Source organism: Sceloporus occidentalis, unplaced genomic scaffold, assembly GCF_023333645.1.
Source record: "Sceloporus occidentalis isolate IW3139 unplaced genomic scaffold, rSceOcc1.0.p SCAF_50, whole genome shotgun sequence".
Classification (NCBI taxonomy): Eukaryota; Metazoa; Chordata; class Lepidosauria; order Squamata; family Phrynosomatidae; genus Sceloporus; species Sceloporus occidentalis.
This window is the reverse complement of record NW_028317030.1, coordinates 566,268-585,414: the sequence shown is the minus strand read 5'-3', so window position 1 is coordinate 585,414 and position 19,147 is coordinate 566,268. Positions and strand designations below refer to the sequence as shown.

General features: G+C 38.6%; 2 protein-coding genes across 2 annotated transcripts; both read left to right on the top strand.

Moving 5' to 3' along the window:
- Positions 1 to 682: 682 nt before the first annotated feature.
- On the top strand, positions 683 to 5,146 carry LOC149288582 (outer mitochondrial transmembrane helix translocase-like). Its single transcript, XM_089491329.1, has 9 exons — positions 683 to 826; positions 1,130 to 1,228; positions 1,410 to 1,530; positions 2,674 to 2,874; positions 3,031 to 3,137; positions 3,420 to 3,509; positions 3,996 to 4,046; positions 4,464 to 4,597; positions 5,038 to 5,146. Exons 1-9 carry the CDS (start codon positions 767 to 769, stop codon positions 5,144 to 5,146), a joined length of 972 nt encoding a protein of 323 aa, XP_089347455.1. The 5' UTR covers positions 683 to 766.
- Positions 5,147 to 9,851: 4,705 nt separating this feature from the next.
- On the top strand, positions 9,852 to 18,820 carry LOC149288581 (outer mitochondrial transmembrane helix translocase-like). Its single transcript, XM_089491327.1, has 9 exons — positions 9,852 to 9,995; positions 10,298 to 10,396; positions 10,578 to 10,698; positions 11,842 to 12,042; positions 12,199 to 12,305; positions 12,578 to 12,667; positions 13,154 to 13,204; positions 13,622 to 13,755; positions 18,622 to 18,820. Exons 1-9 carry the CDS (start codon positions 9,936 to 9,938, stop codon positions 18,818 to 18,820), a joined length of 1,062 nt encoding a protein of 353 aa, XP_089347453.1. The 5' UTR covers positions 9,852 to 9,935.
- Positions 18,821 to 19,147: the final 327 nt, after the last annotated feature.

Genomic DNA, 19,147 nt, shown 5'->3' with positions numbered 1-19,147 from the left:
AAAACAAAACAGGATGTTATCATCTCCTCTATGGATAGATGGCTGCAATACAAGAGGTGGCTGAACTTTCTCCAGCAAAGCACTCAGGACCGGTATTACATCCATCCATAACCAAAACGTTTGAAATATCTCTGATCAGAGAGCTATTATTTCTGGCCAAATGTGGTTTAATTTATTTCATAAACAATTTGATTCCAACATCCTGTTTACAGTTACCAAGGCCCATATTACCATATATGGAAATATGCAAAGTGGGCAATTGTGATGTCATAATAGCAAAGAAGCTACAAGGCTATAATGTGACAGAGAATGTGAGGATATTACGTTTACAATCTAGACTTAAAAAGTAAATAGACGTATAAAAGTATAGTTTTAAAATTAAAAAAAGGTTTTGGAAGATTTTGTTTTTTCTTAAACCCACTAGTTTGCTTCTCTATTGTGGTTTAAAAATCAGTAAGCTGTGAACACACAAAGCAGGTAAATTTCAAGTCCTAATAATTATGTGACATGACCACTGTACCACCAGCCACAGCAATATTACCATATATGGAAATATGTAAAGTGAGCAAATGTGATGTTTCATTTACTTGAAAATCTAAAGTAGCAGTTGTCAAAAAAGGTTCTTATGTATTAATGTATTTTTATTTGTCTTTAGAACATGTTTTCTATGGATGTCTTTTCTCGTTATCTGGTTGGGAATCATGTTATCGGCAATATTGTCAAACTGACGGTATTGGGCGCAGCCAGTTATTACACCGCCAAATGGATGATGCATGCCTTCGATTCAACCAGAAAACCGGAACCAGAAGATGAACCTCAGATAGAGGTATGGAACTTTTTTCTTAATAACTTTGACAACAGAGAATACTAGTTAAGTCTATAGAAAGAAGGGGTAACAATGTTCCCTAAAAGATAAAATCCTGTGATTGTAAACGGGATCTACAGATATCAGTATTTACATTAGTTCTCCAAAGCTATGTGCAGTGATCATCCATGAATCTCACCAGGTGGACCTCACACGGGAAAGGGTTTTAATAGCATTGCCTGAGATGTGGTATTCTTGGTGGGATCCTTAGTTAATCATTTTAAAACACGGTAAACTTACTTTTATTCTTTTGGTATCTTGTAGGCTAAACAACCGATGAGTCAGATTGGAGGAAAAACTGTCAGTCTGACGCAATACGAAATGTGCATCGCCGCACAGTTAGTGGACCCACTCAACATGGAGGTAAGGGAAAAGGTTACATGGAAAGAAGTAAACTGGGGAAGGAAGGACCAGGACAGTGAAGAAACCTGTATATATCCTTTTAAACCCCCATTACTTTATAGTGCTATTCGTTTTTGCTTTGTCTAATATTTCTAAGGTTGCATTGTAGAAGCAGTTTTACAATTGTGTTTGTTCCCTGTAGGTGACCTGGAGTGACATCGCAGGTCTTGACAATGTCATCGAGGCCCTAATAACCAGTGTCATCCTCCCTATAAGAAAGAGACACCTGTTTCCAAAATCCAGGCTGATGCAGCCTCCTAAAGGTATTACTCAAACCCTGTATGCGGGGCTTTTTGGGTTGAATCTGTTTCACTTATTAAGGCTTAAGGTGCTCCATTCATGACTTATTTTATATGTAGAAAGATTATCTATGTGGAAGCATTTTGGTGAGCCACAAGGCTGTCCAATTCTGGCCCTCAGGCAGTTACCGTCAGGATATCCTTAGACTCGGTTGAGTTATCGACAAACCTGCTCTATTCACCAGTAAATTGAAAGTACATTTTATCTGTACTTCTTTTTACCTGTATCTGATTGTGCTGTTTGCGCTCACTGCAAGGGAGTTAACATAATGGTATCTCTATCTGGGCAGGTTTCTTTGCAGTTAGGCTGGATAATTATATCTAGATAGGTTAGTAACTGTGTAGTTATGAGAGGTGGCAAACAAAAGGCACAAAAAAGCACAGAAATAAGTAAATGAGGTGCAAAAACTCCCAACCTGTGCGCAACAGGTAGCAGAAAATGTATTTGTAGGCGGTGCAAAATATAAGAGTAAACTATAAAATCTGATACCTGAAGTAAAAAAGTAGAAATCTACTTTAAAATAATATAAAAAGGACTTGGTACAGAACTTACGAGTCACTCAGGTAAATGTTGCAGAGAAGTAGACAGTGTTACTGAGATCAACAATGTTTCGGAGTGGTAGCCTTTGTCAAGGGTAATCTGCAGAGTGACTTGGAGTGGTGCCAGTTCTTCTTTTTTGTCCCTGTTATATTATGTTACAATACATTTTGATGTTTTAGCTTGGCATAAGATTGCTGCGGTATCATTTATTTGTATTATAGTATGCACCTCCAAGAAATACTTTCAAATATTTAAAAGGTTATACATTCTTGCTAAACAAAACACCAAAAGGATGTTTTTTTTTTTGTTTTGTTTTTTTTTGGGGGGGGGGGGATTATTTCTTTTTAATGCTTTCTTTCAAACTTATATAATTAACTATTAGAAGCTCTTACTCCAGACTGCAATATGCACAAATGTGCTTGATCAGAGGCTATCTTCACTTGGTACCCTTTATATTTTTAAGCAGATTAAATTACTGGAGCCTTTAAATACATTATTTTAATATTGTTTAATTACTAAAGGTACTTCTATTGTATAAATAAAATCATGCACGTTTTTTTATACAGGTGTCCTTCTTTATGGACCTCCAGGTTGTGGAAAGACACTTATTGCCAAAGCCACAGCCAAAGAAGCCGGATGCCGGTTTATTAATCTCCAGCCATCCACCCTGACCAACAAGTGGTATGGAGAGTCTGAGAAACTAGCAGCTGCTGTTTTCTCTTTGGCTGTGAAGCTCCAGCCAACTATCATTTTCATCGATGAAATCGGTAAGTTGCTCTTGGAAGTCACCAATCTCTAGCCATGCCAAATGGTGTATGTATTAGACTTCAATGTGATATTAGACAACTGGTGCCCAATCAATGGGCATTAATGAGTCTTTTTGTACATTCATCATGCTTGACTTTTTCTTTCTCTCCACACAGACTCTTTCCTTCGAAGTCGTTCCATGAGTGACCATGAAGTGACGGCCATGATGAAAGCCCAGTTCCTAAGCCGTTGGGACGGGCTGGATACAGGCCACAATTGTCAGGTAATATCTCGTTGGCATTACTTTAAAATTTTTTATAAGCAAATCTTCCAAACTAGAGTACATTGTTTAGGATTTTAGGCTAGAGAACACACAGATAAGATGTGTATCCAACACTTTAAAAATACAGATTGCGTGCATAAGTGTAGTTCCTAAAGGATTTTTGAGGCTCTGGGATTTGGAGAAGAAACCACACATCATTCATTCTAGATTTATCATATTTTTTCAACACATTTTCCTACCATATAGTACTTCTTATGTTTCACTTTTGTTGTATTTTCATAGGTTATTATCATGGGGGCCACTAACCGACCTCAGGACATCGATCCAGCAATACTGCGGAGGATGCCAGCCAGATTCCTGATTAAGAAACCAGTATGTAACTAAAATGTCTTTTTAAAGGAAATCCTCATGTTAAACTGGTGTATATCCATGTTCTAAATAATCTCAATACATCAACCTGCAAAAAATGTTGCATGACAAATAGAACTTTAGTAAAAAGAGGAGTTGTTTATATTTTAAAACAAACCCATTTTATGACCTGCATTAAACATTTAGTAGCTATTGTATAAATACACAACTTTTACAGCCGGTTTTAAACCAAATCACTATTGTTAAGATAAATAATGAAGATAATTAGAACCTGCGGTTCTCTTAGATAGTGATGTATGGGTCAAATACTACTAATACTAAATGCTACTGAAGAAACAAGGTTATTTAAAGTTTGTTTTAGCCACTCCATAACTATGAATTCTTCATATATTTTCCCATTCCTATACTTCAAAATGCATTCTTGTTGAGATTAACAAGACTAATTATGAATAGTTTTTCTAAAATGCTGTTTTCATCTTTTTTTTCTAGTCTACGGCACAGCGTCAATCAATTCTCAGTCTCATCTTGGAAAATGAAAATGTAAGCGACTTATACTTTGATATATGTGATTTTTATGTAATGGTTGACTATTCCACCAATGGCCCAAGAACCGTCCTGCTCAGCTGGAACTGCCTCAGATAGTCACCTCTTTCCACAACATACTGTTAAATGTCAAAAATCATAAAGCCACCATTCTCTGGCTACTGGTATAATATCAATCTTTTACAAGAATCCTAGGCAATTGCGATCCTTTTACACAATGTATTTTCAGTTGGACTCGATTCTTCTCAGTCTTGTTTGACTCTTTTCCTTTCCCTAAATGTTTAGAAAAACACGCCCTTGTTTACTCCTTATGAATCTATATCACCCGGCTTTGGTCTCTTGGTAGTTATTTGAATTACACTGGGGAAAATCACCAATTCATTGTCCTTATGTGTCCTAATATGTTTTCTTTAGGTGAATGAAGATGTAGACCTGCGTGAAATTGCCGACTACACCGATGGATTCTCAGGAAGTGATCTGAGGGAAATATGCCGCGATGCCGCTCTGCTTTCCCTCAAAGAATATGCAGACAGCCATTCAGACGATGGGTATGTGTCACCTCTCTCTCTCTCTTATATTCATGTATTGCATATGAAACCCCTATGTAATGTTTTTTGGCTAATGGTAAACGTAAGAAAAGCCTTTGTGTCCAGTGACACAAAATACTGACGTGACAAAGTCAAAGCAAGATGTGCCATTTTGACATAGTAAATGCGTGTTATGGAGCACACACTCTGTCCTTCTCAGAGGAGAAACCCACATAGACCTCCTGTTTTTTTTGTCCCACTGAATGATTGAGTGAATACAGTCCAGAGAACTTTACAACTTCATATTGTTGAGTTGGCTCTACCAAGTGAATCATTGTATCATTTCTCAGCATCTTCACACTTTGTAAACTCAACTTGCAGTAAGTTAGATTTCAGAGTGACAATGAGCTGATAACAAAACTATGCCCACTGACAAGCTATTTTTATTTCTTCTTTTCCAGCTTTTGTCAGGATAGTGTAAAAATAGGACGGCTCCACTTACATAAGGCAATAGAAAGAATGTGCATGTTCCAGGAGCCAATGAGCCAGGGAATCGACATGCTGTCCTAATACACGAAGCCTAATGGATTTAGAGATAACCAAGACGTATTGGTTCTCAAGTTGGACTCATAGGATTATTATTAGTAATAGTATTGTTAGTTATAAGTTGTAAGTTGTAGTTTGAATAAAGTAGGTTAAGGCCAAGGGCAGTGTTATCTTTCTGTTTAAGGTTACATAGTTACATAGCTACATAGGCTGAAAAAAGACATGCGTCCATCAAGTTCAGCCTTTCCTATATCTGTTAATTTATTGCTGTTTGATCCAAAAGAAGGCAAAAAACCCCGGCTTCACTCTTTCTAATTTTGCACTAACCAGGGAAAAAAAATTCCTTCTTGACCCCAAAATGGCAGTCAGATTTCTCCTTGGATCAATAAGCTGTTTCCCCATAATTAAAGATTATATCCCCGAATATTATGTTTTTCCAGGTATCCATCCAGTTGCAGTTTAAACGTCTGTACAGACTCTGAAAAAACTACCTCTGCAGGCAGAGAATTCCACATCCTTATTGTCCTTACTGTAAAAAACCCTTTCCTCTGATTTAGTCTAAATCTCCTTTCTTCCAGTCTAAATGCATGACCACGTGTCCTGTGCATAGTCCTGTTTATGAACAGATTTCCACACAATGGTTTGTATTGGCCCCGAATATATTTATATAACGTTATCATATCCCCTCTGAGGCGACGTTTTTCTAAACTAAACAGATTTAAATTAGTTAACCTTTCTTCATAACTATAGTGCTCCATTCCTTTTATTAATTTTGTAGCCCGCCTCTGCACCCTTTCTAGTGCTATGATATCCTTCTTTAGAATAGGTGCCCAAAATTGCACAGCATATTCAAGGTGCGGCCTTACCATTGATTTATACAGAGGCAAAATTATATCTTTATTCCGCGACTTGATGCCCCTTTTTATACACGACAATACCTTACTGGCCTTAGCAACCGCAGACTGACACTGCACATTGTTGCCTAGTTTGTTGTCTATAACAATTCCCAAATCCTCCTCATTTGTCATTACCCCTAATTCACTACCGTTTAGGGTGTAGGTTGCTTGTGCATTCGCTACCCCGAAGTGCATAACTATACATTTATCTACATTGAATTTCATCTGCCATTTGAGTGCCCAGTCCCCCAGTCTATCTAGATCCCTCTGCAGCACAGTAATATCCTGCTCGCCCTGTATAACTTTACCTAGTTTTGTGTCATCTGCAAATACAGAAACATGACTTTCAATGCCTCCTGCCAGGTCATTTATAAATAAGTTGAATAAAATTGGTCCCAGAACAGAACCCTGAGGGACACCACTTACCACTTTTGACCAGCTTGAAAATTTACCATTTATAACAACTCTCTGTTCTCTACCTCTAAGCCAGGGGTGGGCAATTAATTTTCCCATGGGGCCACATGAGAAATTGGAATGGTTTTAGAGGGCCAGACCTCTACAAACTACAAACTCCGAAGCCTTGTCCATTTTGTTAACTTATGTGCTGTTTAATAAAGTTATTCAAGCCTACGTCATTGGTAGAGGTGCTTGAATAAGTAAGGCCTGAATAACTATTAGCACAGCACAGAAGTGAACAAAATGAACAAGGCTTCGGAGTGCATACCGTATTTTTCGCTCTATAAGACGCACCTGCTGATAAGACGCACCTAGATTTTAGAGGAGAAAAAAAAGGAAAAAATATTTTGAGCTAAAAAATGGGCTAAAATATTTATTACAATAACTGAATAAGCTATGAACACAGTAAGACACACGCAGTAAGACACACACAGACACAGTAAGACACACACAGACACAGTAAGACACACACAGACACAGTAAGACACACACAGACACAGTGAGACACACACAGACACAGTGAGACACACACAGACACAGTAAGACACACACAGACACAGTGAGACACACACAGACACAGTGAGACACACACAGACACAGTAAGACACACACAGACACAGTAAGACACACACAGACACAGTGAGACACACACAGATACAGTAAGACACACACAGACACAGTGAGACACACACACACAGTAAGACACACACAGACACAGTAAGACACAGTGAGACACACACAGACACAGTGAGACACACACAGACACAGTGAGACACACACAGACACAGTGAGACACACACAGACACAGTAAGACACACACAGACACAGTGAGACACACACAGACACAGTGAGACACACACAGACACAGTGAGACACACACAGACACAGTAAGACACACACAGACACAGTGAGACACACACAGACACAGTAAGATACACACACACACAGTAAGACACACACACACAAACACAGTAAGACACACACACACAGTAAGACCTCCCTCCCTAACCCCCCTTCTCAGTATCTCCCCTCTAACTCCCTAACCCCCCCTTCTCAGTATCTCCCCTCTAACTCCCTAACCCCCCCTTCTCAGGATCTCCCCCCCCCCGCCCCGGTCACTTACCTTAAACTCCTGTGTTGGAAGCGTGAGGCGTTTGTCTCGGGTGCCGGCGCTTCACTGCTGATCGCCGGCGTCTGACGTCATATGCCGGCGCCCAGCGTAAAGCGCCGGCACCCGAGACAAACGCTTCCAACACAGGAGTTTAAGGTAAGTGACCGGGGCGGGGGGGGACACCGGACTCATTGGTGAGTCACCAGGACACTCTTTGCGGGCCGGTCCGAGCTATTCAGCGGGCCGGATGTGGCCCGCGGGCCGTGCTTTGCCCAGGTCTGCTCTAAGCCAATGTTCTACCCAAGAACAAGAATTTGCATCTAGGCCAATTTCTTTCAGTTTGAATACTAACCTATTGTGTGGAACCGTGTCAAACGCCTTGGCAAAATCCAAGTAGATTACATCCACTGCAACACCCTGATCTACACTTCTACTTACTTCTTCGTAGAATGCAATTAAATTAGTTTGACAGGACCTAGGTTTCATAAAACCATGCTGATTTATGCTAATAATACTATTCTTCCCAAGGAATTCTTCAATATTATCCCTAAACAGCCCTTCAAATACTTTCCCAGCAACGGAAGTTAGGCTCACAGGTCTATAATTTCCGGGCACAGAGTTGGAACCCTTTTTGAAAATAGGAACCACATCTGCCTTCCTCCAATCCTCTGGTACAATTCCTGAAAGAAAAGAATCCCGAAAGATTGGAGACAGAGGTTCACTTATTTCCTGACACAGCTCCTTAAGTACTCGTGGGTGAATACCGTCAGGCCCTGGAGCCTTGTTAAAGGTTGTGTGTGTGTCTTCTACAGAATAGTGTGAATAGTTTTCCTCTTAAGACGCTTAAGTCAATAACAGAGCTGCATTTCTCATGTGTGTATGAGGACAAGGGTATGTACTTATGTTATAGGTTTACAGGGAAAAGAAAAGCTATGCGTGGTAGCATTTCATTGTACAGGGCAAGAAAATTAGCAGTCTGCTTTTCGTCCAACATCTATTTTTATCTCATTTATTTAACTTGAACCATCATTATTTGCATCTTTGAATTGATTTTTTAATGATCAGTAAGCTGTAAACATGCAGGCCACACCTACATTGCCATATATGGAAAATATGTAAATCAGGCATGTTATGTCATAATAGTTAACTTGCACGGTCTTGACTTTACTCTAAGCCACGCCCATATCACCATATATGGAAAACATGCAAAGCAGGCAACTATGATGTCATAATAGCTAGGCTATAAAACCCCGGTGCCTGCAGTCACTGTGCCCTCATTCACACAGTGATTGTTCATAGACGAGGACCTCAGAGAGAAGGAGAAGCTACAGGACTGTAGCTTCTTAGGAAAAGTATGTATACCCTAAATTATAAATGCACATAATCTAACATAGACCATAAGTCAAATGTATAGTTATATTATAAAAAGATAAAGGGATTTAGATAGTATTGTTTTGCTCAAAACTTGCTTCTCTGTTGTGGTCGAAAAATGATTGAACTGAGGTGTCCTTCCCCATGGAACGTGGTAGAATATAGATAGTAAAACAATGACATAGAAATTACTCTGCGCTAAGCAAATATGGCAAAACAAAACAGGATGTTATCATCTCCTCTATGGATAGATGGCTGCAATACAAGAGGTGGCTGAACTTTCTCCAGCAAAGCACTCAGGACCGGTGTTACATCCATCCATAACCAAAACGTTTGAAATATCTCTGATCAGAGCGCTATTATTTCTGGCCAAAAGTGGTTTAATTTATTTCATAAACAATTTGATTCCAACATCCAGCTTACAGTTACCAAGACCCATATTACCATATAAGAAAATATGCAAAGTGGGCAATTGTGATGTCATAATAGCAAAGAAGCTGCAAGGCTATAATGCGATAGAAAATGTGAGGATATTGCGTTTACAATCTAGACTTAAAAAGTAAATAGAAGTATAAAAGTATAGTTTTAAAATTAAGAAAAGGTTTTGGAAGATTTCGTTTTTTCTTAAACCCACTAGTTTGCTTCTCTTTTGGGGTTTAAAAATCAGTAAGCTGTGAACACACAAAGCAGGCAAATTTCAAGTCCTAATAATTATGTTACATGACCACTGTACCACCAGCCACAACTATATTACCATATATGGAAATATGTAAAGTGAGCAAATGTGATGTTTCATTTACTTGAAAATCTAAAGTAGCAGTTGCCAAAAAAGGTTCTTATGTATTAATGTATTTTTATTTGTCTTTAGAACATGTTTTCTATGGATGTCTTTTCTCGTTATCTGGTTGGGAATCATGTTATCGGCAATATTGTCAAACTGACGGTATTGGGCGCAGCCAGTTATTACACCGCCAAATGGATGATGCATGCCTTCGATTCAACCAGAAAACAGGAACCAGAAGATGAACCTCAGATAGAGGTATGGGACTTTTTTCTTAATAACTTTGACAATAGAGAATACCAGTAAAGTCTATAGAAAGAAGGGGTAACAATGTTTCCTAAAAGATAAAATCCTGTGATTGTAAACGGGATGTACAGATATCAGTATTTACATTAGTTCTCCAAAGCTATGTGCAGTGATCATCCATGAATCTCACCAGGTGGACCTCACACGGGAAAGGGATTTAATAGCATTGCCTGAGATGTGGTATTCTTGGTGGATCCTTAGTTAATCATTTTAAAATACGGTAAACTTACTTTTGTTCTTTTGGTATCTTGTAGGCTAAACAACCGATGAGTCAGATTGGAGGAAAAACTGTCAGTCTGACGCAATACGAAATGTGCATCGCCGCACAGTTAGTGGACCCACTCAACATGGAGGTAAGGGAAAAGGTTACATGGAAAGAAGTAAACTGGGGAAGGAAGGACCAGGACAGTGAAGAAACCTGTATATATCCTTTTAAACCCCCATTACTTTATAGTGCTATTCCTTTTTGCTTTGTCTAATATTTCTAAGGTTGCATTGTAGAAGCAGTTTTACAATTGTGTTTGTTCCCCGTAGGTGACCTGGAGTGACATCGCAGGTCTTGACAATGTCATCGAGGCCCTAATAACCAGCGTCATCCTCCCTATAAGAAAGAGACACCTGTTTCCAAAATCCAGGCTGATGCAGCCTCCTAAAGGTATTACTCAAACCATGTATGCGGGACTTTTTGGGCTGAATCTGTTTCACTTATTAAGGCTGAAGGCTCCCATTCATGACTTATTTTATATGTAGAAAGATTATCTATATGGAAGCAATTTCGTGAGCCACAAGGCTGTCCAATTCTGGCCCTCAGGCAGTTACCGTCAGGATATCCTTAGACTCGGTTGAGTTATCGACAAACCTGCTTTATTCACCAGTAAATTGAAAGTACATTTTATCTGTACTTCTTTTTACCTGTATCTGATTGTGCTGTTTGCGCTCACTGCAAGGGAGTTAACATAATGGTATCTCTATCTGGGCAGGTTTCCTTGCAGTTAGGCTGGATAATTATATCTAGATAGGTTAGTAACTGTGTAGTTATGAGAGGTGGCAAACAAAAGGCACAAAAAAGCACAGAAATAAGTAAATGAGGTGCAAAAACTCCCAACCTGTGCGCAACAGGTAGCAGAAAATGTATTTGTAGGCGGTGCAAAATATAAGAGTAAACTATAAAATCTGATACCTGAAGTAAAAAAGTAGAAATCTACTTTAAAATAATATAAAAAGGACTTGGTACAGAACTTACGAGTCACTCAGGTAAATGTTGCAGAGAAGTAGACAGTGTTACTGAGATCAACAATGTTTCGGAGTGGTAGCCTTTGTCAAGGGTAATCTGCAGAGTGACTTGGAGTGGTGCCAGTACTTCTTTTTTGTCCCTGTTATATTATGTTACAATACATTTTGACTTTTTAGCTTGGCATAAGATTGCTGCGGTATCATTTATTTGTATTATAGTATGCACCTCCAAGAAATACTTTCAAATATTTAAAAGGTTATACATTCTTGCTAAACAAAACACCAAAAGGATGTTTTTTTTTGTTTGTTGTTTTTTTTTGGGGGGGGGGGGGATTATTTCTTTGTAATGCTTTCTTTCAAACTTATATAATTAACTATTAGAAGCTCTTACTCCAGACTGCAATATGCAGAAATGTGCTTGATCAGAGGCTATCTTCACTTGGTACCCTTTATATTTTTAAGCAGATTAAATTACTGGAGCCTTTAAATACATTATTTTAATATTGTTCAATTACTAAAAGTACTTCTATTGTATAAATAAAATCATGCACGTTTTTTTATACAGGTGTCCTTCTTTATGGACCTCCAGGTTGTGGAAAGACACTTATTGCCAAAGCCACAGCCAAAGAAGCCGGATGCCGGTTTATTAATCTCCAGCCATCCACCCTGACCAACAAGTGGTATGGAGAGTCTGAGAAACTAGCAGCTGCTGTTTTCTCTTTGGCTGTGAAGCTCCAGCCAACTATCATTTTCATCGATGAAATCGGTAAGTTGCTCTTGGAAGTCACCAATCTCTAGCCATGCCGAATGGTGTATGTATTAGACTTCAATGTGATATTAGACAACTGGTGCCCAATCAGTGGGCATTAATGAGTCTTTTTGTACATTCATCATGCTTGACTTTTTCTTTCTCTCCACACAGACTCTTTCCTTCGAAGTCGTTCCATGAGTGACCATGAAGTGACGGCCATGATGAAAGCCCAGTTCCTAAGCCGTTGGGACGGGCTGGAGACAGGCCACAATTGTCAGGTTGGCATTACTTTAAAAATTTTTATAAGCAAATCTTCCAAACTAGAGTACATTGTTTAGGATTTTAGGCTAGAGAACACACAGATAAGATGTGTATCCAACACTTTAAAAATACAGATTGCGTGCATAAGTGTAGTTCCTAAAGGATTTTTGAGGCTCTGGGATTTGGAGAAGAAACCACACATCATTCATTCTAGATTTATCATATTTTTTCAACACATTTTCCTACCATATAGTACTTCTTATGTTTCACTTTTGTTGTATTTTCATAGGTTATTATCATGGGGGCCACTAACCGACCTCAGGACATCGATCCAGCAATACTGCGGAGGATGCCAGCCAGATTCCTGATTAAGAAACCAGTATGTAACTAAAATGTCTTTTTGAAGGAAATCCTCATGTTAAACTGGTGTATATCCATGTTCTAAATAATCTCAATACATCAACCTGCAAAAAATGTTGCATGACAAATAGAACTTTAGTAAAAAGTGGAGTTGTTTATATTTTAAAACAAACCCATTTTATGACCTGCATTAAACATTTAGTAGCTATTGTATAAATACACAACTTTTACAGCCGGTTTTAAACCAAATCACTATTGTTAAGATAAATAATGAAGATAATTAGAACTTGCGGTTCTCTTAGATAGTGATGTATGGGTCAAATACTACTAATACTAAATGCTACTGAAGAAACAAGGTTATTTAAAGTTTGTTTTAGCCACTCCATAACTATGAATTCTTCATATATTTCCCCATTCCTATACTTCAAAATGCATTCTTGTTGGGATTAACAAGACTAATTATGAATAGTTTTTCTAAAATGCTGTTTTCATCTTTTTTTTCTAGTCTACGGCACAGCGTCAATCAATTCTCAGTCTCATCTTGGAAAATGAAAATGTAAGCAACTTATACTATGATATATGTGATTTTTATGTAATGGTTGACTATTCCACCAATGGCCCAAGAACCGTCCTGCTCAGCTGGAACTGCCTCAGATAGTCACCCCTTTCCACAACATACTGTTAAATGTCAAAAATCATAACGCCACCATTCTCTGGCTACTGGTATAATATCAATCTTTTACATGATTCCTAGGCAATTGCGATCTTTTTACACAATGCATTTTCAGTTGGACACGATTCTTCTCAGTCTTGTTTGACTCTTTTCCTTTCCCTAAATGTTTAGAAAAACATGCCCTTGTTTACTCCTTATGAATCTATATCACCCGGCTTTGGTCTCTTGGTAGTTATTTGAATTACACTGGGGAAAATCACCAATTCATTGTCCTTATGTGTCCTAATATGTTTTCTTTAGGTGAATGAAGATGTAGACCTGCGTGAAATTGCCGACTACACCGATGGATTCTCAGGAAGTGATCTGAGGGAAATATGCCGCGATGCCGCTCTGCTTTCCCTCAAAGAATATGCAGACAGCCATTCAGACGTTGGGTATGTGTCACCTCTCTCTCTCTCTTATATTCATGTATTGCATATGAAACTCCTATGTAATGTTTTTTGGCTAATGGTAAACGTAAGAAAAGCCTTTGTGTTCAGTGACACAAAAAACTGACGTGACAAAGTCAAAGCAAGATGTGCCATTTTGACATAGTAAGTGCGTGTTATGGAGCACACACTCTGTCCTTCTCAGAGGAGAAACCCCCATAGACCTCCTGTTTTTTTTTTGTCCCACTGAATGATTGAGTGAATACAGTCCAGAGAACTTTACAACTTCATATTGTAGAGTTGGCTCCACCAAGTGAATCATTGTATCATTTCTCAGCATCTTCACACTTTGTAAACTCAACTCGCAGTAAGTTAGATTTCAGAGTGACAATGAGCTGATAACAAAACTATGCCCACTGACAAGCTATTTTTATTTCTTCTTTTCCAGCTTTTGTCAGGATAGTGTAAAAATAGGACGGCTCCACTTACATAAGGCAATAGAAAGAATGTGCATGTTCCAGGAGCCAATGAGCCAGGGAATCGACATGCTGTCCTAATACACGAAGCCTAATGGATTTAGAGATAACCAAGACGTATTGGTTCTCAAGTTGGACTCATAGGATTATTATTAGTAATAGTATTGTTAGTTGTAAGTTGTAAGTTGTAGTTTGAATAAAGTAGGTTAAGGCCAAGGGCAGTGTTATCTTTCTGTTTAAGGTTGTGTGTGTGTGTCTTCTACAGAATAGTGTGAATAGTTTTCCTCTTAAGACGCTTAAGTCAATAACAGAGCTGCAGAACCTGCGTGTGTTATATAAATGTCATTTAATAGTCCAAAAACATACGCATTTTATTCCGGAAATTAAATGAGTGCATTTCTCATGTGTGTATGAGGACAAGGGTATGTACTTATGTTATAGGTTTACAGGGAAAAGAAAAGCTATGCGTGGTAACATTTAATTGTACAGGGCAAGAAAATTAGCCTAGAAGGAAGGATATATATTCCTTCTTAATGATCATGAAAAGTAAAACCAAATCTCTTGTTCTTCTGCGCCATTCATAGACTAGCGCAAACGTCCAGTCCTGTGAAGGCTTAACGTATGGACAAAATTCTGATAAAATGCAGACTAACATTATTAGAAATACTTTAAAGCTCTACAGAAATGAATTGTCACAGTCTTATCCACTTAAACATGGCTGAGGCCTTTAGAAAACTTTATTAAGGCAAGCGAGAAGATACCATATAAACAGTGAGCAGAGACATCCAGAAACATCACCACCTACTGATGGAACAGTATATAAAACATAAACTGGAGACAATAGTTGTTGCGGCAGACTTAAAAGACACAGGGTTCCAAGATGCATACAATATGCACTTTTCAAGTCTAGGAGTCTATAAAACATTTTCACTTGAATAAAGTGTTATAAGTTATTGAGTTTGCTTTGGTTGGAAAAATCTAATATATATATATTATGCATGTATGAATGAAATGAGACACACACTCATTGTATATGTATATACTCTATATGTACAATGTATTTCCTGTTTGCTCAGGAGTCACTCATCACAGCCCTCTTTCGCCTCATCTTTTTGTCTGTTGCATAGAGTTCTTTGTTAAACCGATCAGACGTATTGAGAAAAGAGGGATCACCAGGTCCCGACGTCGGATCAATTCGCTTTTTGGAACGCAACATCCTCGGACCATGAGCTCTCCATTGGTATACCGGGATTGATGCACGAAATAGAGACTTTTTGTCGTGTGGGCATTGCTGGACATATAACTGTATGGAGGCACTGGGCTGTCTGGTCGTTGATGGGATTATACTCCTGATCCAAATATGTTGTCTATAGATATACATATCTTTGATGTTCTCAATAAAGTCAGTTCCTGTTTTACCTCAATACGCGTTCTGTCTTATTATTGGGGTAAGCCTCGGTGCTGTCCTTGTAAGGACAGTAATGAACTATATTGCTACGCTCCAGTGCCACTAAGGTTCATGAGGAGCGGTGTTTCCTGCTGTCTTCGGCGCTAGCTCCACCTCACGATTGAAGTCTTGTATTCCTGGTAGCTATGGGGAAAAGAAAACAGCCTCTGGAGGGTGTACCCAGTTGGGGTATGGGTAGGTCCCGTCACATTGGTGCTTCCGGAGAGTGATTTTACCACTCGCAAGATGGCGGCACGTCCTTATAACAAAGATGGAAAAGTTTACTAGAGGGTCTCCAGACCCTCTTGAGAACTCTGGCTCCACTTGCAGGTTACTGCATTCAACCATACAAGTCAATGGAGCCCAGCTTTCTAATCACAATGTGATTAGTAAAACATTTAATAAATAATAAAAGAAAATGAAAAAAATGTAAAAATAAAATTAGTAACATTTTAAAATAATTTAAAATAATAATCAGAGGAACCATCCAGTTCCATCAAAATGTAAAAAAAGTCCAAAAACAAATAAGCTGTTTCCCCATAATTAAAGATTATATCCCCCAAGTATCCATACAGTTGCTGTTTAAATGTCTGTACAGACTCAGATAAAACTACATCTGCAGGCAGAGAATTCCACATCCTTATTGTCCTTACTGTAAAAAACCCTTTCCTCTGCTTTAGACTAAATCTGCTTTCTTCCTGTCTAAATGCATGACCACGTGTCCTGTGCATAGTCCTGTTTATGAACAGATTTCCACACAATGGTTTGTATTGGCCCCGAATATATTTATATAAAGCTATCATATTCCCTCTGAGGCGCTGTTTTTCTAAACTAAACAGATTTAAATTTGTTAACCTTTCCTGAATTTGTTTTTCTTCCTGGATCTGTAACTTTTTTTCTGCTTGGACCTTATTTTCTGGAAAAGACAAAAAGAAAGTTCCCTTCGGGTCTCTATTGGAAACCCACGGACCTATGGTATATAGTCTCTCATCCGTCTTCATAGGTTCCTTTAAAGTAAATAGCAATTTATTACAGTTATCAAAGGTTGTACATTCGGATCGTAATCATTTCAATCTTGTTTTGATCTTGCTCGCTCCTGCCCCGAAAATATCATATCCCCAATCTCGACTAGCTGTTGTCCACATAGCATAATCCCAACCAAGGCATGATGTTATACTTCGTTTTCCAGGGGGCTTTTCGGGCATCCAGCATATATATATATATATATATATACATCGGCCTTAGCATAGTTTCTTGCTTGCCCAATATTTTTACAATGAATTAATTTACACAGATCAATAACAATGCAACTATCTCCTGTTAATAAAAAAGTCAGATTTTGTGCTTTGGTATCTTCCCATCTGGTCACCTTCTTGTTCTCATCCCACTTAGCATTAGCATTAGAATAAGGAATTACTGTAAAAACATCAGTCACTACCCAAAAAACTATAAGCAGGCACCACCCCTTCATCCTATCTGGCCGTCAACTCAGGGTTTGGGGAATGGATTTCTTCACTGGTTTGAGACGAGTCCAACCTATCGTCTGGACCCCCCTTTGTACCCAGACTTAATGAGTGACTACCAGCAAGTGGTGTTACCTTCTTACAGTGTGACTGATGTATACAACAACTCCTCTCAGCTTACACGCCGTGGGGTGGTTAATAGTACTTGGTACGGTCTTTCCCACCTCGGTGATGACCAATTCTTTCATTTGATTATCCTTATTAGTACCCAATCTCCAAAGCAACGTTCAATTTCTCAGGAATTGGCTCTTATGTTTCTGGAAGAGAATTAACAGTTTGTATTGATCTGGTATTCAACATTTTTGCCATATAATCTGCTAGGGTCAATTCCCTTTCATCATTTGCTTCTTTTATCTTTATCTGTGGCAAACTATAGGGTCTCTCATACATTACTTCAAATGGGATGAGGCCTTGCTTATTGGGTGTAATACGCATACTCAATTTTACCATAGGTAGGCAAGAAATTCTTCTCAGTTTCTGCCATGGTCTTTTTTAATTTATTCTTTATTGTTCCAATGTTTCTTTCCACCAACCCTGCTGACTGAGGATGATAGGCGCAATGATTCTTTAATTGTATACCAAATACTTGTGCAAATCTGGAGATTAGTTGATTGACAAAATGAGGCCCATTGTCACTATATATTCTTTCTGGTATTTCAAATACCAACATTTTTATCCTTCTGTCCCTTTCCCTTACTGTGGAATATCCCCATAATACAATCTCACCGCAATGTCAAAAAAGACAGAAAAAAGAAAATCTTTCGGTATTTATAAGATACCACGTCTGGACAGAGTGAAACAGAGAGCTCTTGGTATTTATAAGATACCACTTATTGACAGAGTGAAACAAAGGACCTCTGTATTTATGAGATACCGCTTCTAGACAGAATGAAACAAAGGACCTCTGTAATTATAAGATACCGTACATAGACAGTAGAGGTAGGAAAATTGCTTTTGCAGCGAAGTTGTTCACTTGCAATCCCAGCACTTGATCACAGAGAGCTTCTCACAAATGCCGGGGGGCGTATTAACAACAACCTTATTCACTGTTCGTTCGCCGTAAAAGACTCCTGAACAGTCATTCACACAGACAGAGTCATTCAGACATGATTTGTGACATGGGTTGGTATAGCTGTCCCTGGACCATAAGAGTTCTTCTCTTTAAGGTCTTGTGATACTCTTTCACAATAATACAAGCTGCAAGCAACCCCAACAGTATTACCACAATCACAAACAACAACAATTCGTTATCACAAAAATAATGACTAACTATCTGTGCACATTTCTCCTGATCAGCCTCATATTACTCCAAGTAATATTTCTCATTGTCGAATGCATACGCAGTTATTTATTTCAGTAGTCCCTGACAGACTTTGACCACTTATAATATTTCCCAGAAATATTTTTCCTACTCACATTTCTGAAGAGAAGACCGTCATAAACTTTCGGGAGGACGCTGCCGGTTTCAGGGACGATGTCGCGAAGTGCCTCTGGTTAACAGCAATCTTAGCTGGAGGACTTATATTATTACCCCAGATGCAGATCCTCGAGGTGTGGTTCCTCAGGACCGTCGTCCCTGTCTCCGGTCAGGACCTCCTCACACAGGGCACCAAAATGTTGGTTGAATTAATGGTCGAATTCTCCTCAGAAAGAGTTTTCCTTTATTTAGATCATGCGCATAATCGACACAAGACACACAAGAAACAAAAGTCGAAGCGTTGTCTGATTACATGTTTGGATTACATGGTTTATATAACCTCTTATCTATTTCTAATAGCATGCTTCATTCTGATTGGTTACCTTTCAAGCAAGTTACACCTCTTTAAGCTGCATAATTAAGAATGGCCTAGACTTGACCCTTTGCACATATATATATGTAGAACATAGAGTAGACGTTTTGACGTGAACTCGTGCATATATCATAGACTAGACATTTTCTACTTTCTTATGTC

What these genes read in the sequence shown, in the direction of transcription:
- LOC149288582 (XM_089491329.1), top strand. Translation starts at nt 767, where the DNA reads ATGATGCATGCCTTCGATTCAACCAGAAAACCGGAACCAGAAGATGAA. An exon ending in TGGACCCACTCAACATGGAG is followed by an intron (nt 1,229 to 1,409) that starts GTAAGGGAAAAG and finishes TGTTCCCTGTAG; the next exon opens with GTGACCTGGAGTGACATCGC. An exon ending in GATTCCTGATTAAGAAACCA is followed by an intron (nt 3,510 to 3,995) that starts GTATGTAACTAA and finishes TTTTTTTTCTAG; the next exon opens with TCTACGGCACAGCGTCAATC.
- LOC149288581 (XM_089491327.1), top strand. Translation starts at nt 9,936, where the DNA reads ATGATGCATGCCTTCGATTCAACCAGAAAACAGGAACCAGAAGATGAA. An exon ending in CATTTTCATCGATGAAATCG is followed by an intron (nt 12,043 to 12,198) that starts GTAAGTTGCTCT and finishes CTCTCCACACAG; the next exon opens with ACTCTTTCCTTCGAAGTCGT. An exon ending in AGACAGGCCACAATTGTCAG is followed by an intron (nt 12,306 to 12,577) that starts GTTGGCATTACT and finishes GTATTTTCATAG; the next exon opens with GTTATTATCATGGGGGCCAC.